This window comes from Sus scrofa, chromosome 1, assembly GCF_054392235.1.
Source record: "Sus scrofa isolate SSC_HxYL_T2T_F1_AM1 chromosome 1, Sscrofa_HxYL_maternal_Yorkshire_Landrace_v2.0, whole genome shotgun sequence".
Lineage (NCBI taxonomy): Eukaryota > Metazoa > Chordata > Mammalia > Artiodactyla > Suidae > Sus > Sus scrofa.
This window is the reverse complement of record NC_139383.1, coordinates 216233378-216259860: the sequence shown is the minus strand read 5'-3', so window position 1 is coordinate 216259860 and position 26483 is coordinate 216233378. Positions and strand designations below refer to the sequence as shown.

The window sequence follows — 26483 nt, the reverse complement described above, 5'->3', positions numbered from 1 at the left end:
CTGCAAAGAATTATCAAACAATTAGAAATCCCACAATGGAGCTTCAGGACTTCAGTACATTCTTTTAGCTTTCTGTAGTCTTGAATACTGAAGAAAATAGAACTTTTTTGCTTTATATATCTATATTATATAACTATTACCTTATGTATATTTATTTTCCATCAATGAATAGTATTATAAGAGCATGCTGTCAAATGATGAAAATAATATGATTTAGTAACAAGAGAGGAGACCTCTATTCACAGAAAATATGCATGGATTAGGGAAGTATAGTGCCTAAAAAGCTGTGGAGCACTCTTCCAAAGGATTTTGAGTAAGAGGGAGTTTTATAAAGAGGCAAAGCAGAAATAGGGCATGATGGACTAGGTGGTCAAGGATCTTCTTGCAAGGCTAGCTGATCCTATTTTCTAGGGTAAGGTAAACTAGATAGAGCTGAATCGGAGAACTGTGATTGGTGTATGTTAGGTTTCCCTGATGGAGGCATTTCCTGTTACTGCATTTGACATGGGTTGTTCTGCTGGGGCATTCTGAATTTTGTGGGTCCTGATATATGAATTAAAAGCCTTTATCAACCCCATTCAGTAATGGATAGTAATCAGAAGGAGTTAATACCTTGAATAAGAAAAATAGAATTTCAGTAAAGCATGTTTATCAAATTTGGGGATAACATGACATTGGAAAGGCAGGAAAATCCAAAACAGAATCAAAATCCCCAAAGATCTCAATAGACTGGAAAGATATAGTTATCCAAAAGACTATAGGGTCTTTTATGTGGCTGTAAAATGCCAGTTGTTCAACTATACAATGGGAATAATGTGGAACTTTGTAATAGTTTATGTAAAGAATATTTTAGGAAGTTTTCTTAAATCCTGTATGAGTCTACAGTACAATATTCAAGCTAGAAAAGCTTAAAGACTTTTATCGTCTGCATCTACCAGGAGTTCTACTAAGTACTTCTCATAGTGCTCTTGGAACATGAGGTTGAATTCTGTACATAATGCTCCATCAAAATACGCTGGTGTGCATTTGAGAGGGACATGGATGGGAAAGCATTTCAAAAGCATTCATATTTGGAATATTTGAAAAAGCTAGCGATGTTCTTAGAAATGTGGCAAGCATCATATAACTCTGTCCAAATAACTAAAAGATAAACCATGTGGAAAAGGGATTGGACATACATGTCAACATTTCTAATCTTCTCTTGCTTTATTATTTTCTTTAATGCAAACTATTACATAAAACATATAATAAAACTTACTCATTGATTAACTGTCCCCACACTCCACTAGGATGAAAGCTACCTGAGGTTAAGGATTTTTATCTATTTTTTTTTTCTACCTACTGCATTATCCCTTGTATCCAGAAAAGTGCCTGTCACATAATTGGTGTTTAACAAGTATCATATTGAATGATGAGAGATGGACCTGGACTCAATGGGCGAAAGGCTCAGAGATTCAAATTTTGTCCTATACTAAGAAAACTTTCTGTTAGAAATATTAAAGCTTTCTGCACTGGCTCAGAAAGTAGTGAGTGTTCCAGCCTTGAAGTTGTTAAAACATATGCTCCCTGAATAAACACTTATAAAAATACTATAAGAAGTGATATTAGCAGACATGTGATATTAGATAATCTAACTTCTTGATGAGATTTTATAATTTTGTAATAATTAAGATAATTTTGTAATAATTAAGATAATTTTCTCTCTTAACAGTTAGAACTCCTATATGCTCAAATTAAACTTACAGCTATATATATAATGTATGCTACAGTATTATTTGCTCTTGAACTTACGAGGTACATTTAACAACTCTTCTTCTTGGGTTTTATGTCACCCCTTTTTTTGCAAAATCAGTGATTCTGAAACACAGACCATGCAAAATTTGGGAACAATTATTGTAGAAACATCCCAGAAAATAAGTCCTACAGAAGATAGAAGAGACCAGAAAGAAAGAGACCAAACAGAAGACAGCCAAATGCAAGGAAAGGAAATAGAACAAATATGTCCAATTGGAGATGGCAAGACCCCAAAGGTATATAAAATTTTACTAGTTTTAAGCTTTGGTTTTAATTTTATCTCATGCTTCATAACTTAATGTTTATTGCCAGTGACTTAATATGAATCATTAAAAATTTTTCTTTGAAGTATGCAGTGAAAATACTTTTTAGTGATTTTCAAGTACTAAGTTTTTAGAATCATTTACGTAGATGAAAATGGAACTAGAATTTTCCTAAATATAAATCTTGTTATTTATATCTCAGCAAAAAAAATAAAAGTGATAATAAGCTCATTACTGTTTTCAGATATATAAAATATATGAAGAGAAGAAACTTTTTTTTTATATGGGCCTTCATGATAATAAATTATTTAGTCTAACTAAATCTTTAAATTTCTAACTTCTACCTAGTATATTTTATTCCCCAATGTATTTATTTTGTTTCATTTTTCTGATTTCCACCTAATGAATTTTATTCCCTAATATATTTTAAATATTAAAATATTGATGTTCCAAAACAACTTGTTCAATAATTCTTACCTCTGATATATCATGTCACCAAAATGTTTATCTGTTCAGCATAAGTCAGTGAAAAACTGGGGAAAGGTAATTTTGTTTAGGAAAAAAAAAGGTTACTTTTGAATAACCTATGTTTCCTTAAAAACCAAATCCAAAAGTTTTTTTTTTTTGAGATCCGGCCAGAACTTTAGAGGAAAAAATTCAAGGATGTTTATCTTAGTTACTACCATAATAAAGTTCAGATGAAGAATTATATGCTAAGTACCTACTGATTGAGTGGTTGGTTGATCACTTTTATAGAAATATCCTATTTTGCCACACATTATTTGGTTGGTAATTTTATTTAGTTGCAGTCAATTATGTGTAGCTTAATAAAAGTAACTCATTAACCCATTCATAACGTAATAGAGCTTAGTATAAATGACTTTGACTAGATATGCATATTACTGGTGGTCAGAAAATAACAATTGATCAAATTGTACCAGTTGTTTTTGGAAAATACTGTAACTTCTCACTAACTCCAAAGGTAACCATTAGCTTAACTTTAATCACTCTGTTCCTCTTCTTTATAATTTCGTCTCTCCTAATATTATGGTTAATTTTGCCTGTTTTTGAACTTTATGAAGTCTATGAGATAGGTCTTCTTTTGTTTGGTCTTCAGTATTATGTATTTATTTTTATTGTTGTGTTTAATATTTCATTGTCCAAATATATAATTTATTTATCCATTCCATTGATGAATTTTAGGTTGCTTCAGTTTGGATTTCTTGCAAATAATGTTGCAATGAATATTGTTATAAATGTCTTCCATGATACAAGTACGGATATTTCTGTAGTGAAATACCTAGGGGTAGAATTACTGCCCTATAGAGTATATATGTCTAGGATCTTAAGTGATACTATTCTTTTCAAAATATACCAGTTTGTTGCACCACTAGCAAACTATGAAAATTTTAACCACTCTTCATCAAAAGTTCATATGTTAGTCTTTCTCATATCAGCCACTTTTGTATGTATTTTGAGGTATATCACTGTGAGTTTAATTTATATTTCTGTGATTTATATTTCTTTTTATTTATTTATTTATTTATCTTTGTCTTTTTGTCTTTTCTAGGGCCATTCCCTTGGCATATGGAGGTTCCCAGGCTAGGGGTCTAATCGGAGCTGTAGCCACCAGCCTACACCACAGCCACAGCAACGTGGGATCTGAGCCACGTCTGCCACCTACACCACAGCTCACGGCAACACCAGATCCTTAACCCACTGAGCAAGGCCAGGGACCGAACCTGCAACCTCATGGTTCCTAGTCAGATTCGTTAACCGCTGTGCCACAACGGGAACTCCTGTGATTTATATTTCTGAGATTACTAATACTGTGTTGAATACTGCTTTCTTATAATTATTGGCCATTTGTAATTCTTTAGTGAATTGCTTCCTCAAGTCTCTGCCCATTTTATAAATGAGTTGTCTGTCTTTTTCTTATTTATCTATAGAAGTTCTTATATGTGCTACATATGCAACTTTTGTTGATTATAGACATTGTAGATATCTTGCCCTACTTTGTACTGTGTCTTTTCACCCTTTTTAATGGAATCTTTTGGGGAATAGAACATCATAATTCTAATGTAGTCAAATTTAACAATTTTTTCCTATATGAATAACACTTTTTATGTTCTATATAATAAATTTTACCTATTCCAATTTAGATATTTTTATACTATCTTATTATCTTTTCTTTTATTGAATTTATCTATTCTATTTATTCACTGTTTTGATTTTGATATCTATGTCTGGCATTGATTTTTGCATGTGGTGAAAGATGAAGATTAAGTTTCACACTTTCCCCCACAATGTTCAATAGCACCACCTTTGTTGTAAATCACACATGCATATATGTGTGGGTGTGTCACTAGATATTTTCTTCTGTTTTGTCAGTATATTTATCTATGTCATTTGGTCTCATTACTATTATTTTATAGTAGTCTTGATTGATAAAAGAAAGTTGCCCATCGTGTTTTCCTTCCAGTCTCTTCAGTATTCTTGGTCTTTTGCTCTTTAAAATGAATTTACAATCAGCTTCTCTCAGAAAAAAAAAAAAAAATTGGGGATTTTGATAGGCATTGTATCAGTGTATATTAGTCATAAACAATGAGAAAACTCTGAAAGGTGGAGAAGAGAACACACCAGCTAGGATTCTTAGAACTTGAGGAACAACACAGTTGGTGAGTTCTCTGGGTTTTCATTTTGCCTCATATATCCTGATCTGAATGCTGAAGAAACCTGCAACTTGAAAAGGCCAGTTGGTCAGATGATAAAATTCCCTATAAAACCCTTTTCTCTCTGGTCAGAGGACCAGGAAACAGAAAGATAGAAAACTTTAGCATAGTAACTGCTTTACTCTAGCCAAACACCATGAAAAAAAAATTGCAACTGTACCTCTACCCTCACCAGTAAAGACCTGGTGGAGAACCTACACTTTCACTCTCACTTGGCTTTAAGTAGGCATTCCTCTGTCTTCTTTCAGGGCCAAGTGAAAGACCAAGGACAAGGTAATGATTCCCTCCATTTGTGCCATTAGTGGCCACATAGGTAGTTGGACCTCTCTATCCAGCAATAAAGAGATGCCCCTTTATTTTCCCAGCAGGATTCCTATAGATTTCAAAGGTCAATGCAGTGATGTGGACTTTCATAACCTGTCATATCTACAAAGCCTCCCACACCCTCCCCACTGTTTCAGTAGAGGCCAGGTTAGGAGCAGAAACAAGGTCAGGCTCCATCTCCCAACCTGGGTGGTATCAGCAGAAGTCTGTGAGAAGCCTGACCTCTCACTACACCAAGTAGTAATGAGATACCTCTCTCTAACTAGCATGTCAACAGGAACTTGACTTTCATCCCCAACTGGAATAAACAACGTGGCACTTGCTTTCCCCATGAGTGTGGCATCACAGGAAGCCTGCTGACACAAAAGATTTAAATAAGATCTGAAGTATTTGTAATATTATACCAAAAATGTCCAGGATACAGTTGAAAATCACTCATCATATCTAGCAACAAGGAACAACTCAACTTGAATGAAAAGAAAAAAAAAAAAAAAAACGGTAACAGCAAGATGACACAGATGTTCAAACTTTATGACAGCACTTTGATCCCACAAACACAACAAAAAAGCCCATCTACATGTAGAACAACTTGCACAGAACATCTACTGAATACTGACAGAAGACCTTAAACCTCCAGAAAGTACGAGGAACACTGCAAATAACTGGGTAGAACAAAAGGGGAAAAAAGAGAGAGAGATAAAAAGAGAAGGAATCAGGACGGGACTAGCACTCCTGGGAGGGAGCTGTGAAAGAGGAAAGGACCCCACACCCTGGGAAGCCACCTAACTGACGGGGAGATCAGCTAACACAGAGGAACCTTAAAGCCTTAGAAAGTGCAGCAGCTGGACTGGGGAGGGCAAAGCAGAGAGAGAGCTGCACAGACCATCAGGTACCACCTCCCAAGACACCACATTCTGAGACACTCAGCAGTGGGCTGGGTCCTGAGACTTAGGCTCTGGAGGTCAATTCTGGGGAAAGAACTAGTGTTGGCTTTGTGGAGACAGCCTGAGGGACTAGGAAGTCGTGCACCAAGAGCTGGGGAGTGGAGCGCCACAGCCAAGGGAACCCAGAAGGAAGACTGGGCTGGCAGGAGAATCAAGGCACCATTGTTGGGGAGGGCAAGAGGAGAAGGGGCAGACCCCACCATGGGAATATCTTTATTTGCACTTGTGGACTCTTGGAGGGTGGGCTATGGGCAGGAAGGTGTCTCTTGTGAAGGCTACAGGTGACAGGCCCCTCTTATGTGGGCTATGGGTGGTGCCTCTTGTGTGAGCTAAGTGCAACAAGGTGCCTCATACAGTCTGCAGGCAGCGGGGGCAAACCAAGGTAGTTATTGCAGACTCCAGAGGTGGGCATGGCCCACCACCAGTAGGAGTCTGTGAACAGGCATCACCTGTGGCCCCAGTCACCTCAGAGGTTGGCACAGAGGCAGGCACTGCAACAAACCACCACCCGTTGTGTCACTCCCCTGGGAATGATCAGTGCCTACTGCTGCCACTGCCAAATACTCTGGACACCACCTACCCCTGCCTGAGGGTCACTGCCACTGTCCAGGAGTGGCTTACACCACCTTCCCGTGGGTCCTTTCCACTGTCAAGGGCCCTGCTGGGAGGGCCACTGGCTGCTGTCCCTGTCATTGCCTTCATCTCCCTAGAAGTATCTGTTATATCAAGGGAATAACAGCCTGCACATACTGAGGAAAGGAACAGCAAGCATCCAAACCGAAACCAGCCCTCATGCCAAAAATAAATAGCCCTCAGAAAATACCCAGGAACGCTCTTGCATATACATAGCCCTGCAAGACTACAGTAGTTGTTTTCCCTAAACTCACAGAATAAGAAAAATATAAAGAGAATGAAGCTCAGGAACCATTCCCAATTGAAAGAACAGGAGAATTCCCCTGAATGAGCAAACAATGAAACAAACCTCTGCAGTGTAACAGTTACCACATTCATAAAGGAGATAGTGAAAATACTGAAGGAATTAAGAGTGAATATGAAGAAATTAAGAGCAGATATGAACAGTAATGCAGTACTTTACAAAGGAACTAGAAAGTATAAGGAGGAGCCAAGAAAAATTAGAAAATTAATTTGCAGAGATGAAAACTGAGTTAAAGGCACTGAAGTGCAGAATGAATAATGCAGAGGAATGAATTAATGACTTGGGAGATAGAAAAGTGGAAATCACCCAATCAGGACAGCATACAGAAAACCAAATGTAAAAACATGAAAGCAGTATAAGAGATCTATGGGATAATATAAAGCAGACCAATCTACACATAATAGGGATTCCAGAAGGAAAAGAAAAATAAAAGACTATTGAAAATATATTTGAGGAAATTATGGTTGAAAACACCAAATCTAAAGGAAACAGATATCAAGATTCAGAAAGTACTGAGGGCTTGCTGTGGTTTGTAGTTGTTGAACCCAAACAGGCCCACACCAAGGCATATTAAAATAAAAATGGCAATAGTTAAAGAGAGGATTCTAAAGGCAGCAAGAGAAAAACAAAGAATAAATGATAGGGCAACCCCACTAAGGCTATCAGCTGATTTCTCTGCAAAAACACTACAGGCCAAAAGAGAGTAGCCAGATATATTCAAAGTTCTAAAAGGGAAAAATTTGTAGCCTAGAATACTCTACCTAGCAAGAATATCATTTAAAATAGGAGAAGTAAAGAATTTCTCCAATAAACAAAAACAAGGAGTACAGCATACTAAACTCATCCTAAAAGAAATCCTGAAAGAGCTACTCTAAATAGAAGTAAGAAGAAATAGGATGAAAGAAATCACAGCTGGAAAGTAATCACTTAAATAAGCCAATATACACATCTAAAAGGAAAAAACAAACAAACCTGTTGTAAAAGCAGTGATAAACACAAGGAGCAGCAAAAGGACAAACATGAAGATATTTAAAAAGGACATCAAAATCGTAAAATGTGGGGACAGAAAGTAAAATCTAGGCTCTTTTTTAAGAATGTGTTTGAGTCTATATGATTCTGAGGCTAAAGCAAGCAGACATAGGAAGGGATTAACATACTTGAAAAATAGAGCAACCACAAATCAAAACCAAACAATACATTCACAAAAACTGAAAAGAAGAGGACACAAACATAAAATAAAAGGAAATCATTTAACCAAAAAAATCAAGGAACAAAGGAGAAACATAGAGTCAGCTGGAAAACAAGGTTTAAAATAGCAATAAATATGTATTTATCGATAATTACCTTAAGTGTCAGTGGACTAAATGCTCCAATCAAAAGACATAGAGTGGTTGAATAAAAAAACAAGAGCCTACAATATGCTGCCTACAAGAGACTCAGCTTAGGACAAAGGACAGATAAATTGAAAATGAGGGAATGGAAAAAGACATTTCATGCAAATGGAAAAGACAAGAAAGCAGGAGTTGCAATACTCAGGTCAGACAAAATAGGCTTTAAAATGAAGGCCATAAAGGAAGGCGAAGAAGGACACTATTTAATGATAAAAGAATCCATTCAAGAAGAGGATATTATAATTGTCAATATATATGCCCCTAATATAGGATCACCCAAATACATACAACGAGTACTAACAGACATAAAAGGAGAAACCCATAAAAGGAGGAATACGATAATAGACCCCACTCACATCAATGGACAGATCCTCTATACAGAAAATCAATAAGGTAACAGACATCAAAAATGACACAATAGTAAAGTTAGACCTAGTTGACATTTTCAGGACATTACATCCAAAAAAATCAGAATATACATTCTTTTCAAGTGCACATGGAATATTCTCAAGGATTGATGACATACTGGGGCACAAAACTAACCTCAACAAATTTAAGGAAATAGAAATTGTCTTAAAAAGTTGTTATAAAAATGCTCTAACAAGCATTTACAAACATGTGAAACAAATGAAAAAATAGAATATCACAAAAATAGTAATTATAAGGAGCAGCCAAGAAAAACTAGAAAATTCATTTGCAGAGATACAAACTGAGCTTAAGGCAATAAAGAGCAGAATGAATAATGCAGAGGAATGAATTCATGACATGGAAGATAAAATAATGGAAATCATCTAATCAGGACAACAGACAGAAAAACAAAGAAAACACATGAAAGCAATATAAGAGACCTAAGGGGTAATATAAAGTGGGCCAATCTATGCATAATAGGAATTCCAGAAGGAGAAGAAGAAGAAAAGGGGATTGAAAATATATTTGAAGAAATTATAGCTGAAAACTTTCCAAATGTAAAGCATATTGATATCAAGATACAGGAAGCACAGAGGGCCCCAAACAAACTGAACCCAAACAGGCCCACACCAAGACATATTATATTAAAAATGGCAAAAGTTAAAGAGAGGATTCTAAAGGCAGCGAGAGAAAAGCAAAGTGTCAATTATAAAGGAACCCCCATAAGGCTATCAGCTGATTTCTCTACAGAAACACTACAGGCCAGAAGGGACTGGCAAGATATATTTAAAGTGCTGAAAGGAAAAAATTTGCAACCTAGAATACTCTATTCAGCAAGAATGTCATTTAAATTCGAAGGGGAAATAAAGAATTTCTCCAATAAACAAAAGCCGAACGAGTACAGCAAGATGAAATCCATTAGAAAAAAAATACTGAAAGGGCTTCTCTAAATTTAAAAAAAAAAAGGAGAGAGAGAGAGAAAAAAGAGAAAAAGAAGAATTAGGATAGAGGAAACAACAACTGGAAAGCAATCACTTAAGCCAGCATACAGATCTAAACATGAAGATGTTAAAAAAGAAAAAAAAAAAAAAAAAGACATCAAAATCATACAATGTGGGGAAGGAAAGTAAGAAAATGTAGATTCTTTTTTTTATTTTAGTGATGTGTCTGAGCCTATATGACTATCAGGCAAAAGCAAGCAGATATAGGAAGGGCTTAACAATGCTTAAAAAACAGGGCAACCACAAATCAAAACCAATTACATTCATAAAAACTGAAAAGTACTCAAGCATAAAATAAATGGGAGGCATCCAACCCCCCCCCCAACTCACATCAATGGACAGATCCTCTAGACAAAAAATCAATAAGGCAAGAGAGATCCTAAAGGAAACAATAGAAATGTTAGACTTAATCGACATTTTCAGGATATTACATCCAACAAAATCAGAATATACATTCTTCTCAAGTACACATGGAACATTCTCAAGAATTTACACATACTAGGGCACAAAGCTAACCTCAACAAATTTAAGAGTATAGAAATTATTTCAAGTAACTTCTCTGAACACAATGACATGAAATTAGAAATCAGCCACAGGAAAAGAAATGAGAAAAATCCTAGTACATGGAGACTAAACAACATGCTACTCAAACACCAGTGGGTCAGTGAGGAAATCAAGAAGGAAATTAAAAAATACCTCGAGACAAATGAAGACACATCCACTCAAAATCTATGGGATGTCACAAAAGCATGGCTCAGAGGGAAATTCATAGTAATACAGGCCTTCCTCAAAAAAAAAAGAAGAAAGGTGTCAAATTGACAACTTAACTGACCACCTGAATGAATTTGAAAAAGAAGAACAAAAAAACCCCTAAAGTCAGCAGAAGGAAGGAAATCAGAAAGATCAAAGATCAAATCAATAAAATAGAGGTTAAAAACACAATTGAGGTAATCAATAAAACCAAGAGCTGGTTCTTTGAAAAGATAAACAAAATTGACAACCCTCTGGCTAGAGTCACCGAGAAAAGGAGAAAAAAAACCCAACTAAACAAAATCAGAAATGAAGAAGGAGAAGTCACATCAGATACTACAGAAATACAAAAACCATGAGAGAATACTATGAACAATTGTATGCCAGCAAATTTGGCAACCTAGAAGAAATGGACAACTTTCTAGAGACTTACAGCCTGCCAAAACTGAATCAAGAAGAAATAGATCAACTGAACAGACTGATCACTAGAAATGAAATTGAATATGTCATAAAAACACTCCCTACAAATAAAAGTCCAGGACCAGATGGCTTCACAGATGAATTCTACCAAACATACCAAGAGGAACTTATACCCATCCTCCTTAAACTTTTTCAAAAGGTTGAAGAAGGAGGAACTCTCCCAAAGACATTCTATGATGCCACCATCACCCTAATTCCAAACCCACACAAATATACCAAAAAAAAAAAAAAGAAAACTATCTTCCAATATCTTTGATGAATATAAATGCAAATATTCTCAACAAAATTTTAGCCAACTGAATCCAACAACATATCAAAAAGATCGTACACCACAACCAGGTGAGATTCATCTCAGGTGCACAAGGATGGTTCAACATATGCAAATCAATTAACATCATAACCATATTAACAAAAGAGAAGTCAAAAATCACATGATCATCCCAATAGATGGAGAGAAATTATTTGACAAAGTCCAACATCCATTCATGGTAAAAACTCTCACCAAAGTGGGTATATAGAGAGAACATACCTTAACATAATCAAAGCCATTTATGACAAACCCACAACAAATATAATACTCATTGGAGAAAAACTGAAAGCCTTCCCACTAAAATCTGGAACAAGACAAGGATGCCCACTCTCACCACTGCTGTTCAACATGGTAGTGGAAGGCCTAGCCACAGTAGTCAGACAAACGAAGAAAATAAAAGGTATCCAAATAGGAAGAGAAGAGGTCAAACTGTCACTGTATGCAGATGACATGATACTACACATAGAAAACCCTAAGGACTCAACCCAAAAACTATTAGAACTGTTCAACAAATTCAGCAGAGTAGCAGGATATTAGATTAACATTCAGAAGTCAGTTGCATTTCTGTATACTCAAAATGAAACATTAGAAAAGGAATACAAAAATATAATACCTTTTAAAACTGCACCCCAATAATTCAAATACCTGGGAATACACCTGACTAAGGAGGTAAAAGACTTATATGCTGAGAACTATAAAATATTAATCAAGGAAATTAAAGAAGATGTAAAGAAATGGAAAGATATTCCATGCTCCTGGGTTAGAAAAATTAATATTGTAAAAATGGCCATACTACCCAAAGCAATCTATAGATTCAGTGCAATCCCTATCAATTTACCCATGACATTTTTCACAGAACTAGAACAAAACATCTAAAAATTTATATGGAACCACAAATGACCCCGCATTGCCAAAGCAATCCTGAGGAACAAAAACCAAGCAGGAGGCATAACTCTCCCAGACTTCAGGCAATATTATTACAGAAACACAGTCATCAAGACAGTGTGGTACTGGTACCAAAACAGACATACAGACCAATGGAACAGAATAGAGCACCCAGAAATAAACGCTTACACCTATGGTCAATTAATCTTTGACGAAGAAGGCAATAATATAAAAAGGGAAGAAGACATTCTTTTTAGCAAGTATTGCTAGGAAACCTGGACTGTTGCATGCAAATCAATGAAGCTAGAACACACCCTCACACCATGCATGAAAATAAACTCAAAATGGCTGAAAGACTTAAATATTTAAGGCAAGACACCATCAAGCTCTTGGAAGAGAACATAGGCAAAACATTCTCTGACATCAACCTTATGAATGTTTTCTCAGATCAGTCTCCCAAAGCAACTGAAATAAGAGCAAAAATAAACCAATGGAACCTAATCAAACAGACAAGTTTTTGCACAGCAAAGGAAACCAAAAAGAAAACAAAAAAACAACTCATATTGGGAGAAAATAGTTTCGAATGATGCGACTGACAAGGGCTTAATCTCTAGAATATACGAGCAGCTTCTACAACTCAACAGCAAAAAAGCCAACAACCCAATGGAAAAATGGGCAAAAGACCTGAAAAGACATTTTTCCAAGGAAGATGGCCAACAAATACATGAAAAAATGCTCCACATCCCTGATTGTTAGAGAAATACAAATCAAAACTACCATGAGATACCACCACCAAGCACATGAAAAAATGCTCCACATCCCTGATTATTAGAGAAATGCAAATCAAAACTACCATGAGATACCACCTCACACCACTCAGAATGGCCAGCATTAATAAGTCCACAAACAACAAATGCTGAACAGGGCGTGGAGAAAAGGGAACCCTCCTGCACTGCTGGTGGGAATGTAAGCTGGTACAGCCACTCTGGAGAACAGTATGAAGGTACTTTAGAACTCTATACATAGAACTTCCATATGACCCCACGATCCCACTCTTGGGCATATATCTGAACAGAACTTTCCTTAAAAAAGACACATACACCCTCATGTTCATTGCAACTCTATTCACAGTATCCAAGACATGGAAACAACCCAACAGTCCATCGACAGATGATTGGATTAGGAAGACGTGATATATATACACAATTGCATACTACTCAGCCATAAAAAAGAATGAAATAATGCCATTTGCAGCAATATGGATGGAACTAGAGGCTCTCATACTGAGTGAAGTAAGTCAGAAAGAGAAAGACAAATACCATATGATATCACTTATATCTAGAATCTAATATAAGGCACAAATGAACCTTTCCACAGAAAAGAAAATCATGGACTTGGAGAATAAACTTGTGTTTGCCCTGGGGGGAGGGGGAGGGAGGGGGAGGAATCAGGAGCTTGGGGTTAATAGATACAAACTATTGACTTTGGAATGGATTGGCAATGAGATCCTGCTGTGTAGCACTGAGAACTAAGTCTAGATACTTATATCGCAACACAACAATGGAAGGAAAAATTATGTATACATGTATGTGTAACTTGGTCCCCATGCTGTACAGTGGAAAAATAAATAAATAAATTAAATTAAAAATAAGTGAATAAATAAGTTTTATTACTTTAGGGCCATGCCTTATGTATATTATTTATATATCCATCAATATAGAATATTGACAATGGCTCATTGTCAAAGTAACATTTGGTGAAATTTATTTTTTCCTTTCATTTTTTGTATAATTTGTTCCTGAATTGGGTTCTTTGAAAAGAATTCCTTTTTTTAAAGATTATTTTTTCTAGATTTATATTGTTCCTGTTCCCAAGCAATATGCCTAAAACAAGACCAAATATTCTATTATTAGAATTTATAATCTTTTAAAACATATTCCTATTTAAAGTTTTGCTTTGGAAAAGCTTTTATAAACTGGTGAAACATTTTGGAACAAAAATCAACATGGCTTCATTTTATTTAGCCTCAGTGTAATGGAATGTCATGAGGAAAATATAGTTAAAAGAAAGTTATTTTATTATCATCAACATTATTTTAGCTTCATTCGTCAGAAGGGATTTATCATTCTATAATGGAAAACATTACTGATAAAAAGACCTATGTTCCCAGAGAATAAGTTATTAGAGAATAAGTTATTTTGTTTTTGTTGCCTTTATGATTTTTACTCCTAGCTTTTTAAACTATCCCTAGGTTAAATTTCTTTTACTTTTGTGTTGATTTTTGTATGTGTGTTCTCTGCCTGCTAGGTCAACTTTAGTGCGCAGTATGTTCATTTATGAGTTCTTAATTATAGAATTTTGTTGTCTAGAATTTTTTTACTCTGCACAAATAAATATATTTTAAGTGAATAAATATATGTAATAATATGTATTATTATGTATAATATGTATTATGTTGGTTTACCTGAAGTTTTTATTGAGTAATAATCTAGTTTTTATGAAACTTTCAAATTTAGAATTATTTTCACAAGAATGTCAAAAAACCAAGTTATCAAAAGAGGAATGGTAATATTCAAAAGAGTTCACACACAGCAGGTCCTACTAGAGGTAAGAATACATATGAAATTAACAATGTCTTTTTAATTTAATGAGATTTTTAAAAATTATTTTAACAACATTATTTTCATATAGCTAACAGAGAAAAGTGGAAAAATATAACTGCCCAGAAATCAAATAGCAATATTATTTTGTTACGAGAACGGATTGTATCCTTGCAACAACAAAACAGTGCACTTTTGAATGCCAAAAAAGCAGCAGAACTGTCTGTGAAAGAATACAAAGAAGTCAATGAAAAGCTCCTTCACCAGCAGCAAGTGTCTGATCAACGATTTCAGACAAGCAGACAGACAATAAAGGTAAAGGGAACTTTAAAAATAAATTGTAATGTTGTTTGATTCATCTTTGTGTTAGACATGCCTATGAGTTTAAAAAATTCCCAGGTACTACTTGGGAGTTCCTTTCATGGCTCAGCAGTGGATTCAATCTCTGGTCTCACTCAGTGGGTCAGGCATCTGGCATTGCCATGAGCTGTGGTATAGGTCACAGACTTGACTCTGGTCCTGCGTTGCTGGGGTGTAGGCTGGCAGCTGTAGCTCCAATTTGACCCCTAGCCTGGGAACTTCCATATGCCATGGGTGTGGCCCTAAAAAAAAAAAAATGCTGGTATAAAATGGGAACATTTTCATATAAGTATCTATATTAATGTGTTCCTGTAACTTATCTATGCTTTTACTCAGGTGAGTTGAATTTTCTGTAACAATTTTTAGATTCATATACTTTACTACTGATTATCATAATTTAATGTTAAAGTTAATGAAAAAAATTATTTTTCTGATTATTCCTTAAGTCTCCATTCCTAAAGGTATTTGCTTGTATAAGGAATGATTTGTTGTTTTACACGGAAGAAATCTTTTAATTGTTCTAGAAAATAATTTTTAAAGAGCTGTCACACATGATTTTAAACTATACTTAAATTCTGCAATTCCAAAATGTAGTGCTTTGATTCAGTGAATACTTAGAAAAGTTTTAATTATGAAGGATTAGTGGTGTACTATTTGTACTAATAGGAGCTTTGTTGCAGCTTTATTCCCAGAGTAGCCTTATACCTAATGTTCCAAACTTCCTGACCTATGTTCCAAACTTCCAGTGGAGGTTACTTTCTATAATATGGTTTTTATAAACATACTAAGACTTGCTTTGTGCCCTAACATATAGTAGATCTTTAAGAATGTTCCATCTGCACTTGATAAGAATTTGCATTCTGCCCTTGTTGTGTTGAGTGTCCTATATGTATCTATTAGGTCTCGTTGTTTAATACTGATGCTTTTTTTTTTTTTTTTTTTTTTTGTCTTTTTGCTATTTCTTGGGCCGCTCCCGCGGCATATGGAGGTTCCCAGGCTAGGGGTCGAATCGGAGCTGCAGCCACCTGCCTACGCCGGAGCCACAGCAACAGGGGATCCGAGCTGCATCTGCAACCTACACCACAGCTCACGGCAACGCCAGATCGTTAACCCACTGAGCAAGGTCAGGGACCGAACCCGCAACCTCATGGTTCCTAGTCGGATTCGTTAACCACTGCGCCACGATGGGAACTCCTAATACTGATGCTTAACTCTTCTATCCTTGCTGGATTTCTGTCTAGTTCTGTTATTTATTGAGAGTGAAATAGATGAAGTATCAATTATTGAGAGTGGATAAAATCATGCACTATTATTATTTTTGGCAATAATTTTAATGAAACATAATTCGCATATCATACAATTCTGTCATTTAATCCAGTAGTTGTTATAATACAGATAAAGTTGTGTAACCATCACCAAAGTCAATTTTTACAACATTTTTGTAACATCAAAAAGAGACCCTATAAGCTTTAGTAATCATCCTTCTATTCCCACAACTCTCTCAGTCCTAGGCAATCACTGATTTACATTATGTTTATACACACTTACCTATTCTAGACATTTAATATGGATGTAATCAACAATACATGGCCTTTTTGTCTGACTTCTTTCACTTAGCATAATGTTTTCAATGTTCATCCCTGTTGTAGCATATATCACTATTACCATAAGGTCTTCAAAAATTTACTCCAAAAAAGCAATGGAAAGAAGGGCAAAAATTGTCAAGAATCAACATTTTCATAACACTGGGTATAGAACCAGGTCTTCTAAGGATTAATGTGATAGTTCTAAGACAGTTAATAGAAGGAAGTTCCAAGTTTTCTAAGGTCTGAATCCCTTATCTTTAAAAAGATTGAAGATCAAAACAAAAGTATTTTACATGAAAAACTGTAAAGCATTTTATATTCTCTGTGAACATTGGGAACGTTTATAATTCTTCAGTGAAACTCTGGAAATTAACCGTACTTGCAAAGGCCTAAGGAGTGTTTATTCAAGAAAAACAATTGTGTATTGATAATAACAGAACACTTTGTGGCATTTTGATATGTCTCATCTTCCACTCTCCCAGCTTAGCAGTAGCCTTGAAAAAATGATAGTCAATGTTCGCCATGCATCCTGGCAACGGCCAGAAGCAGAATGGGACTAGAGCTCCTAATAAGCCTCATTTCCAAGTAATTGTCATTCTTTATTCTATCTTATGGTTCCCTGGAAGACCCCAAGGACCCTGAGCTCATTCAGTATGAACAGCCTTCTTGGTTATGGTGGGGAGTTAATGGATAGGATTGTCAAATAGAATACAAGCAAGCGTTTTAACTTCAGGTTGCCTAAAGTGATAGATTCTATTTTAGGTCAAACAGTACATTAACCAAATAGCTTAACAGGAAAAGCTGGGGAATGAGATACCTATAAGAGTTTTGAAAGGCTCTCACATATTCTTGGGAATAGAACTATATGCATGCCCAGGAAAGAAATAAGAGAGCCAAATCTCTTGTCTCTGTCTTACCATAAGATGCTGTACAAAAAGATAGTAAATGTTAAGGCAGTATTGTTTATAGCAGCATTATTAATAATAGCCAAAAGATGGAAACAACTGAAAATGTCCATTAGTTAGTTAGTGAATGAACAGATTGTGATGTAATCATACAATGGAATATTATTAAACCACAAAAAATAATGTAGTATTGGTAAATGATACAACATGGATGAATCTTAAAAACATTATATCTACTGAAAGAAGCAAGTCACAGAAGAGTACATATCATCTGATTCCATTTATCCAGAATATTCAAAATAGGCAAATCTATAGCAACAGTAGATTGGTGGTTGCTTAGGACTGGGGTGAAAGAAGACTATATGAGTGATTGCTAAAGTGTACAGGTTTCTTTTTAAAGTGATGAAATGTTCTAAAGTTGACTGTGGTGGGGAATTCCCATTGTGGCTCAGCGAGTTATGAACCCGACTAGCATTCATGAGGATGCTGGTTCCATCCGTGGGCCTTGCTCAGTGGGTTAAGGATCCAGTGTTGCCATGAGCTGCAATGTAGGTTGCAGATGTGTCTGGGATACCATGTTGCTATGGCTGTGGCAGCTGCAGCTTCAATTCGACCCCTTGCCTGGGAACTTCCATATGCCACACATGTGGCCCCAAAAAGCCAAATAAATAAATAAATAAAATAGACTGTGGTGATGGTTGAACATATCTGCGAATACACTAAAATACCTTGAAGTGTACACTTTAAATAGTGAAAATAGTATGGTATGTGAGTTATATCTCAGCAAAGCTTTTTTTAAAATGTTGGTTTTTAAATAGAAAAATATATAGGCATGTAATTGTGTGTGCTTGAATGTTACTGATAATATATTCATTGTTGAGAGAATAATATGATCAAAATAGTTCTATATTCAAGTTCGTAAGGACTACTACCAACATGAAAATTAATGAGGTAATTATTATGGTAAACTGTAAGAGCTATGTAACATTTTTAGGTTTGTAAAGAACCTACTATTACATGAAGCATTTACATTCAGTTATTAAGCTCAACAAAGTAAAATATATTTAAGGTGAATTTTCTTAAAATTAGTTTCTAATTAAAACAATGTGGTTTTGTTTTCCTAACATATTCACTTCTCTACTGTAAAAGTGAACATCAAGGAATAGAAATATGTTAACACTAATGATATTGACTAGCTTTTCCAGTTTGAAGGGTTAATTCTTTGATTTTGGAGTCTTACTCATAATATATCTGAACATGTGAAAAATGAGTCCTAAATCTTAAGAATAACAGGATGTAACTATAATTCTCTTTTGTTCCAGCAATACTGCTTAAGTATAATGACTGTGGAAATTCCTTTATAGTCACATATGTGTCATCATATCCATTTAAACAGCATTGACTCACTGATAGAAGGAGACTACTAGAATCCATTTTATAAAAGAAAATGCAGCTTTACCTATAAATCCACCTTTTAGAAAGTATCCTGAATATTTTTATTAGGTGTTAAGTAGTTATGTATAAAATATCAACTAATAGGTATTAAATGTAAATTTTTGTGGAATTTTACATGCTATGAAATTTATTTATTTATTAAAGTATAGTTGATTTACAGTATTATGTTAGTTTCAGGTGTACAACCAGGTGATTATATATATATCTATCTATCTATCTATCTATATATATATATTTCTTCAGATTATTTTCAATTATAGGTTATTATAAGATATTCAATATAGTTTTCTCTGCTATACAGTAAATCCTTGTTGTTTACTTTATGTATAGCAGTTTTATTTGTTAAATTTTTATTTAAAAGAGTAAAATAAAATAGGAAAAAGAAAAATCCCATACTCCTAACTTATCCCAGTCCTTCCTCTCTTTCCCCTTTGATAACCTTAAATGTGTTTTCCATGTCTGTGAGTCTGTTTCTGTTTTGTTTATAGATTCATTTGTGTTATGTTTTAGATTCCTCATATCATGATATCATATAATAGTTGCCTTTGACTTACTTAGTACAATATTCTCTAGGTCCATCTGTGTTGCTACAATGGTAACATTTCATTCTTTTTTATGGTTGAGTAATATTCCATTGTATGTATGTACCACATCTTCTTTATCCATTCCTCTGTCAATGTACATTTAGGTTCCTTCCATGTTTTGACTATTGTAAAGAGTGCTGCAGTGAATATTTTTTTGATAATGAATTTTATGAGATGTATGTTTTGAATGTTAACCCCTTTTCAGTCACCTTGTTTGCAAATTTTTTGTGGTATTTAACATACTATAAAATTTATTTTAAAAAGCTCTCCCCTGAAATAATGCATATGGAGAAGACAAAATAATCCTTATCATTCATTTATATATGATTAAGTTATTTTAATAATTATCTCTATATTTGTTTATATAACTAGGTTTCATGAAGTGTATTACTGCTATGGATTGACTTATGCCCCCCCCCCCCGCCCCATTCATATGTTGAATCCTAAACCCCTAGTGTTATTATATTTAGAATAGGCCTTTGGGGTGTAATTAGATTTAGATGAAGTCATGAGGGAGGGTCCATCAGAATGGGCTTATACTGTCTTTATAAGAAGAGGAAGAAACACCAGAGATTTCTCTCATCACCATGGGGAGACAGAGTGAGAAAGTAACTATCTACAAACCAGAAAGAGAGCCCTCAGCAGAACCTGACCATCTTGGCATCCTCATCTCATACTTCCACCTCTAGAACTTTGAAAAATTAACTATCTATTGTTTAAGCCACCCAATTTATGTTTTTGTGTTGTTATAGCAACCTGAACAGATGATTACAGATTTTGGTACTGGGAGTTGGTGCTATTGTAACAGACACCTGGAAATGTCAAAGCAGTTTTGGAACTGAGTAGTAGGTAGACATTGGAAGTGTTTTGAGGCGTATACTAGTGACTAAGGGTATGCTGGAGGGAGCTTACGCAGAAATGGGAACATATTAGAAACTGGAGGAAGGACAATCCTCGCTGTGGAGTGCAAAGAACTTGGCTATACTGTGTCCTACTGTTTTCTGGAAAGTAATGAAATTGTGTGTTTTTTTTTTTTTTTATTAAGACTTTATTTTTTGGAGCAGTTTTAGATTTTGAGCAAAACTGAAAGGAAGGTAAAGAGATATTTCCCATCTGCCTCCTGCCTCCTCATTTGCATAGCCTCCCACATTATCAATATCCCCACTAGAGAGATACATTTATTACAATTGATAAGCCCATGTTGATACATCAAATCACCTAAAGTCTATAGTTTACTTTCCATTTCACTCTTGGTATTGTACATTCTTTGGATAAATGTATAATGATATGTATCCATTCATGTATCTATTTTCACTGCCTTAGAAATCATCTGAGCTCTATTCACCCCTCCCCCACCAATGCCAAATCTTTTTAATATCGCTATAGTTTCTGCTTTTCCAGAATGTCATATAGTTGGAATTATACAGTATGTAGACTTTTCACATTGGCTTATTTCTCTTAGAAGTGTGTGCCTGAGGTTCCTCCATGTCTTTTTGTGGCTCAATGGGTCATTTTTCTAAGTGCTGAGTAATATTCCATCGTCTGGATGTACTGTAGATTATTTATCCATACACTTACTGAAAGGCATCTTGATTGTTCTGCATTTTGGCAATGTTGAAAAAAATGCCGTCAACATGTGTGCAGGTTTTTGTGAGACATAAATTTTCACCTCCTTTGAGTAAATACCATCATATGGTAAGAGTATGTTTAGTTTTGTAAGAAAACACCAAACTGACTTCAAAAGTGTCTGTGCAATTTTGCATTCTCAATAGTAGTGAAAGAAAGTTCCTATTGCTGTATATTCTGGCAAACATTTTGTGTTGTCTTTTTTCCAGATTTGGGCCATTCTCATAGATATGTGGTGATACCTCATTGTGGTTTTATTTTGCATTTCTGTAACTACATATGATGTGAAACATCTTTTGGGTTTTTTTTTTGGGGGGGGGGTTGGCTATGCCCATGGCCTTCAGAAGTTCCCAGGCCAGGGTTCAAATCTGTACCACAGCAGTGACCCACTGCAGTGACAATGCCAGATCCTTAACACACTGCACCACAGGAGAACTCTATCAGACATCTTTTTTATATGTGTATCACCCATCTGGTTAGCTTTTTGGTAAGGTATCTGTTAGGACCTCTTGCCCATTTTTTAAATTGGATTGTTAGTTTTCTTACTGCTGAGTTTTAAGAGTTCTTTGTATATTTTATTTGTTTATTTTATTTTTATGATTTTTATTTTTCCGTTATAGTTGATTTAGAGTGTTCTGTCAATTTCTACTGTACAGCAAAGTGACCCATACATATACATATATATATGTATGTGTGGAATATATATATTTATATATATAGTGTGTGTGTGTATATATATATATATAAATTCTTTTTCTCACATTATCCTCCATCATGTTCTATCATAAGTGTCTGGATATAGTTCCCTGTGCTATACAACAGAATCTCACTCTTATCCACTCTTCTTTGTATATTTTAAATAACAGTCCTTTATCAGAGGCATCTTTCATTCTCCCTAGATGCCTAGAGTTGAGATCATATGGTAGCTTTCTTAGGAATTGAATATCCTCAAGATAATAGATATTGAGTTAAAACTATAATTGCTATATTTTTTATTTTTAAATTTTATTTATTTTTTGTCTTTTTAGGGCCATACCCACGGCACATGGAGATTCCCAGGCTAGGGGTCGAATTGGAGCTGCAGCTGCCGGCCTCTGCCACAGCAACAGCAATGTGGGATCCGAGCTGTGTCTGCTACATACACCGCAGCTCACGGCAACACCAGATCCTTAACCCACTGAGGGAGGCCACGGATCGAACCTGCATTCTCATGGACACTAGTCAGATTTGTTTCCACTGAGCCACAATGGCATGTATTTATTTATTGTTTTATTCTTGCTCTGTCCATGAAAGACTTGAAGCAGTAAAGCTTTATTATGATAAATTACTTTTATAGATTCTTTGAAAATAGAGAAATGCTTTATAAACATCCTCAGGTATTAGATATTTGGTTCTGAATTTTTATATTTTAGATCTTTTTAATAAAAAATACAACTCTAGTAGTAACTAAAAATAAGTAAGCTTAAAACTATATATGTGAACCAAGTATTGAATAGGCAATAAAAATATACAAAAGAGGATTCAAAAGCAGGTAAATAGGTGGCAAATCTTATTTACTGGCTTTTAAGTATTTTCCCACAATGCTTTTTATTTATTAGATAAATTCCCCTTGATAGACCCAAGAAGTGTTAGTAGCAGGTATTGTAGACCCTAACAACAGCTGTAGAACTATATTTGCTACAGTTTGAAGTACATATAGGAGAATTCTTCAATTAATCATCTTTAGCACAAGGGATACCATTCCCTGTAGTATATTAAGAAAAATGTTTGAGTACCTATTTATATTTCATATCACATTAAACTTAAGGTACTTAAAAATATCACAAATGGCATTTAGAATTTTTGGAACATTTATATACTTTCAAAATTTGATATATCCCAAATCTCCTTGAGTTAATTTAGATAAGAATTATTATCCCATTTTTACATAGAAAGAAATGGAGACTGTAAGTGAATGACCCAAGATTCATGGTTAGTAAGTATAAGGTCTAATACTTCATCACTATAATCTTATTAAAGTGTCCTCTGTAGTCATCCTGCACAGATTTTTAGGAAATTTTAAATACAGCTTTTACATTTTACTCCTTTTAAATATAGTAGAATTAACTTTAGGATATAATAATTTAATCTCAAAAGTTTTAGACTCACATATAGTTAACCAGGGAAAAGAATTTTAGTGTTTTTACTAGTTTCATTGGGAATGCTAATTAATTTTTTAAAATTTAATTTTTTCATTTTATTATTACTATTATTAAAGTATAGTTGATTTACAATGTTTCTTCAAGTTCCGTTGTACCACAAAGTGACCCAATCACACACATTTCCCTGTGCTATACAGTAGGGCTGCATTGCACATCCATTCCAAATATAACAGTTTGCATCCAAAAAAACCCCAAAATGCCCATCCATCCCACTCAGTCCCCTTTCTCCCCTGGGACCGCAAGTCTGCTCTCCTTGGCCATGAACTGTTTCTGTTTTTTCAGATGGGATCATCTGTTCCAAATTTTAGATTCCACAAATAAGTGATACCTTATAGTATTTGTCTTTTTCTTTCTGGCTTACTTCACTAAGTATGAAAATCTCTAGTTACATCCGTGTTGCTGCATATGACATTAGGTTTTTTTTTATGGCTGAGTAATTCCATTGTATGTATGTACCAAATCTTAATCCCTTCATCTCTTAATGGATATTTACGCTGATTCCATGTCTTGGCTATTGTGAATAGTGCTGCAATGAACATACAGGTGCGTGTATCTTTTTCAATGAAAGTTTTGTCTGGGTATATGCTCAGCAGTGGGGATTGCTGGACCATACGGTATGTTTAGTGTTCCATACTGTTTTTCATAGTAGCTGTACCAATTTACATTCCCATCACCAGTGAAGGAGGGTACCATTTTTTCTACACCCTCTCTAGCATTTGTCATTTGTTGACTTGTCAGTGATGGCCATTTTGACTGGTATGAGGTAGTACCTCATTGTAGTTTGGATTTGCATTTCTCTAATAATTTGTGACATTGAACATTTTTTTCATGTGCCTATTGACCATCCCATCCATATGGTCTTCTCTGGAGAAATGTCTGTTCAGGTCTTCTGCCCATTTTTTAATTGTGTTGTTTGTTTTATTGGAGTATAGTTGAATTACAATGTTGTGTTGATTTCAGGTGTATAGCGAAGTGAATCAGACATACATATAAATATATCCATTCTTATTCCCATATAGCTTATTACAAACTATTGAGTAGATTTTCATGTGCTATACAGTAGGTTCTCATTAACCATCTCTTTTATACAATAGTGGAATTCTAGTTTATTTTAATATTTGACAAAATTTTTCAGTTTCAGCATATGGCTTCTTAATATATTTGAATTGACAATTTTACTGTCTGGAAAACATTTAAAGTTTTCTACATTGGTATGTATATATTGAATCATTATTCTGTAGTCTCATTCTATAGGATTTAAACATACCTAATATAAATTATCTCTTCTATTGTGTTTATTGTTTTTTACATCTCCTTTGCATTTCTCCAATGACTCTTTCCTAGAATTCTGTTCCTGGTCCAGTCTATGTCACTATCACTGTCTTAAAATTTGCTATAATAAACTCTTTCAACTGTTAACTCTTAGTAGTTAATATCACTGTATTAGTAGAATGGCCTGCCTCAAACAATCCTATTATTTCTTTACAGATTATGCCTAAAACTACGTGTCCTTCCATGTCTTCTATTTCACTATAGAAGACATTTTCTTTTGGCTCTCTCATCACCAACTCACCATGTTCCTAGAAGAACAAAATAAATCTTAAATCACACCCTTCCAAAATATTCCTGCAGAACCATCTCTGACTCTTTTTTATTTGTTGACCCCTAAATCAAATTTACAAGCAAATCCTATTGTTTTTTTCCTCTTTACTTTCCATGTCTAGTGGTACCAGGTATTTCTTTTTTTTTTCCTCAAGTACTGATATACTCTCCTGGCTGGCTTCTCTAGTTTCTTCTTTATTTCTTCCCGTGTACTACTGCCAGAATAATTTTGCTAGAATGTAGATTTCTTTATGTACTTCAGGAACCTACAGCTGATTCCCATTTGAAGACAAACTACTCAACAAAATTTTCAAGATTTTTTACATGATCTGCTCAACTAATCTGTTGTTTCAGTCCTCTGTTTCCTGACACAGAACCCTGGTGACATGGCAGCGTGTTCTCTCTCCTATAAAATACTCTCATGCAACCATTCTTTCAAATCTTATATGTTCATAAGATTTATATGAGACATATATTTATAGTCTTATATGTTTATATGTTATATTCTTTCAAGTTTTATATGTTTTTAATAATAATAGAAATAATATTAGCCAATGCTTTTTATGTATTTGTATGCTAGGTATTCTCCCAAGCACTTTGTGTGTATTAACTGATTAAGACAAACAATGACTTAGTGAGATAAATGCTATATATAATTCTGTTATACCAATAGGGAAGCTGAGGCAGAGAGAATAACATGTCCGAGGTCATAGAACTCATAAGTGGCAGAAATGGGGTTCAAGCCCAAGCAGCCTGATTCCAGAGCCTGTGCCTTAAGCTCCATACTCAACTGTCTTTCACATAACAATACCAGCTAGACTATTACGCCTCCTTTCTAGATATTTTATTAATTTTTAAATTGACTCTTTATATATTAACCTTATAAGGAACATATACTCATTTTATATATGATGCAATTAAAGCTTAATGTATTGAAACAAATTGCTCAAGATCAGCCTAAGTTGGTGGCTTTCAGATTATGACCTACATCTTTCTCTTGATCCTAACTCCATGATCTTTCTACTTTTCTAAACTTAATTTTTATACAATTTTGCACTTACTAATTTTAAAGTTTAACATCTGGGAGTGTCCTCTGTGGCTCAGTGGTAACAAACCCTCCTAGTATCCATGATATTGTGGGTTTGATCCCTGGCCTCACTCAGTAGGTTAAGGATTTGGCACTGCTATGAGCTGATGTAGGCTGCAGACATGACTTGGATCCTCTGTTGCTGAGGCTGTGGTGTAGGCTGGCAGCTGCAGCTCTGATTTCGACCCCTGGCCTGGGAAATTCCATATGCTGCACCTGTGGCCCTAAAGGAAAAAAAAAAGGTTTACATTTGTTAGT

At 34.8% G+C, this 26483-nt stretch overlaps 1 protein-coding gene across 12 annotated transcripts in view; it reads left to right on the top strand.

Moving 5' to 3' along the window:
* Positions 1-26483, top strand: part of CNTLN (centlein) — a 326291-nt gene that overhangs the window by 227730 nt on the left and 72078 nt on the right. For 11 of the 12 annotated variants that reach the window (XM_084984605.1, XM_084984594.1, XM_084984632.1 and 8 more), the window contains 3 exons: positions 1853-2030; positions 14736-14826; positions 14911-15134. In XM_084984605.1, coding sequence (XP_084840731.1) covers positions 1853-2030; positions 14736-14826; positions 14911-15134 — 493 coding nt within the window. Of the gene's footprint in view, positions 1-1852; positions 2031-13350; positions 13540-14735; positions 14827-14910; positions 15135-26483 lie in introns of those variants that run through there. The other variant, XM_084984642.1, reaches the window with a different exon arrangement.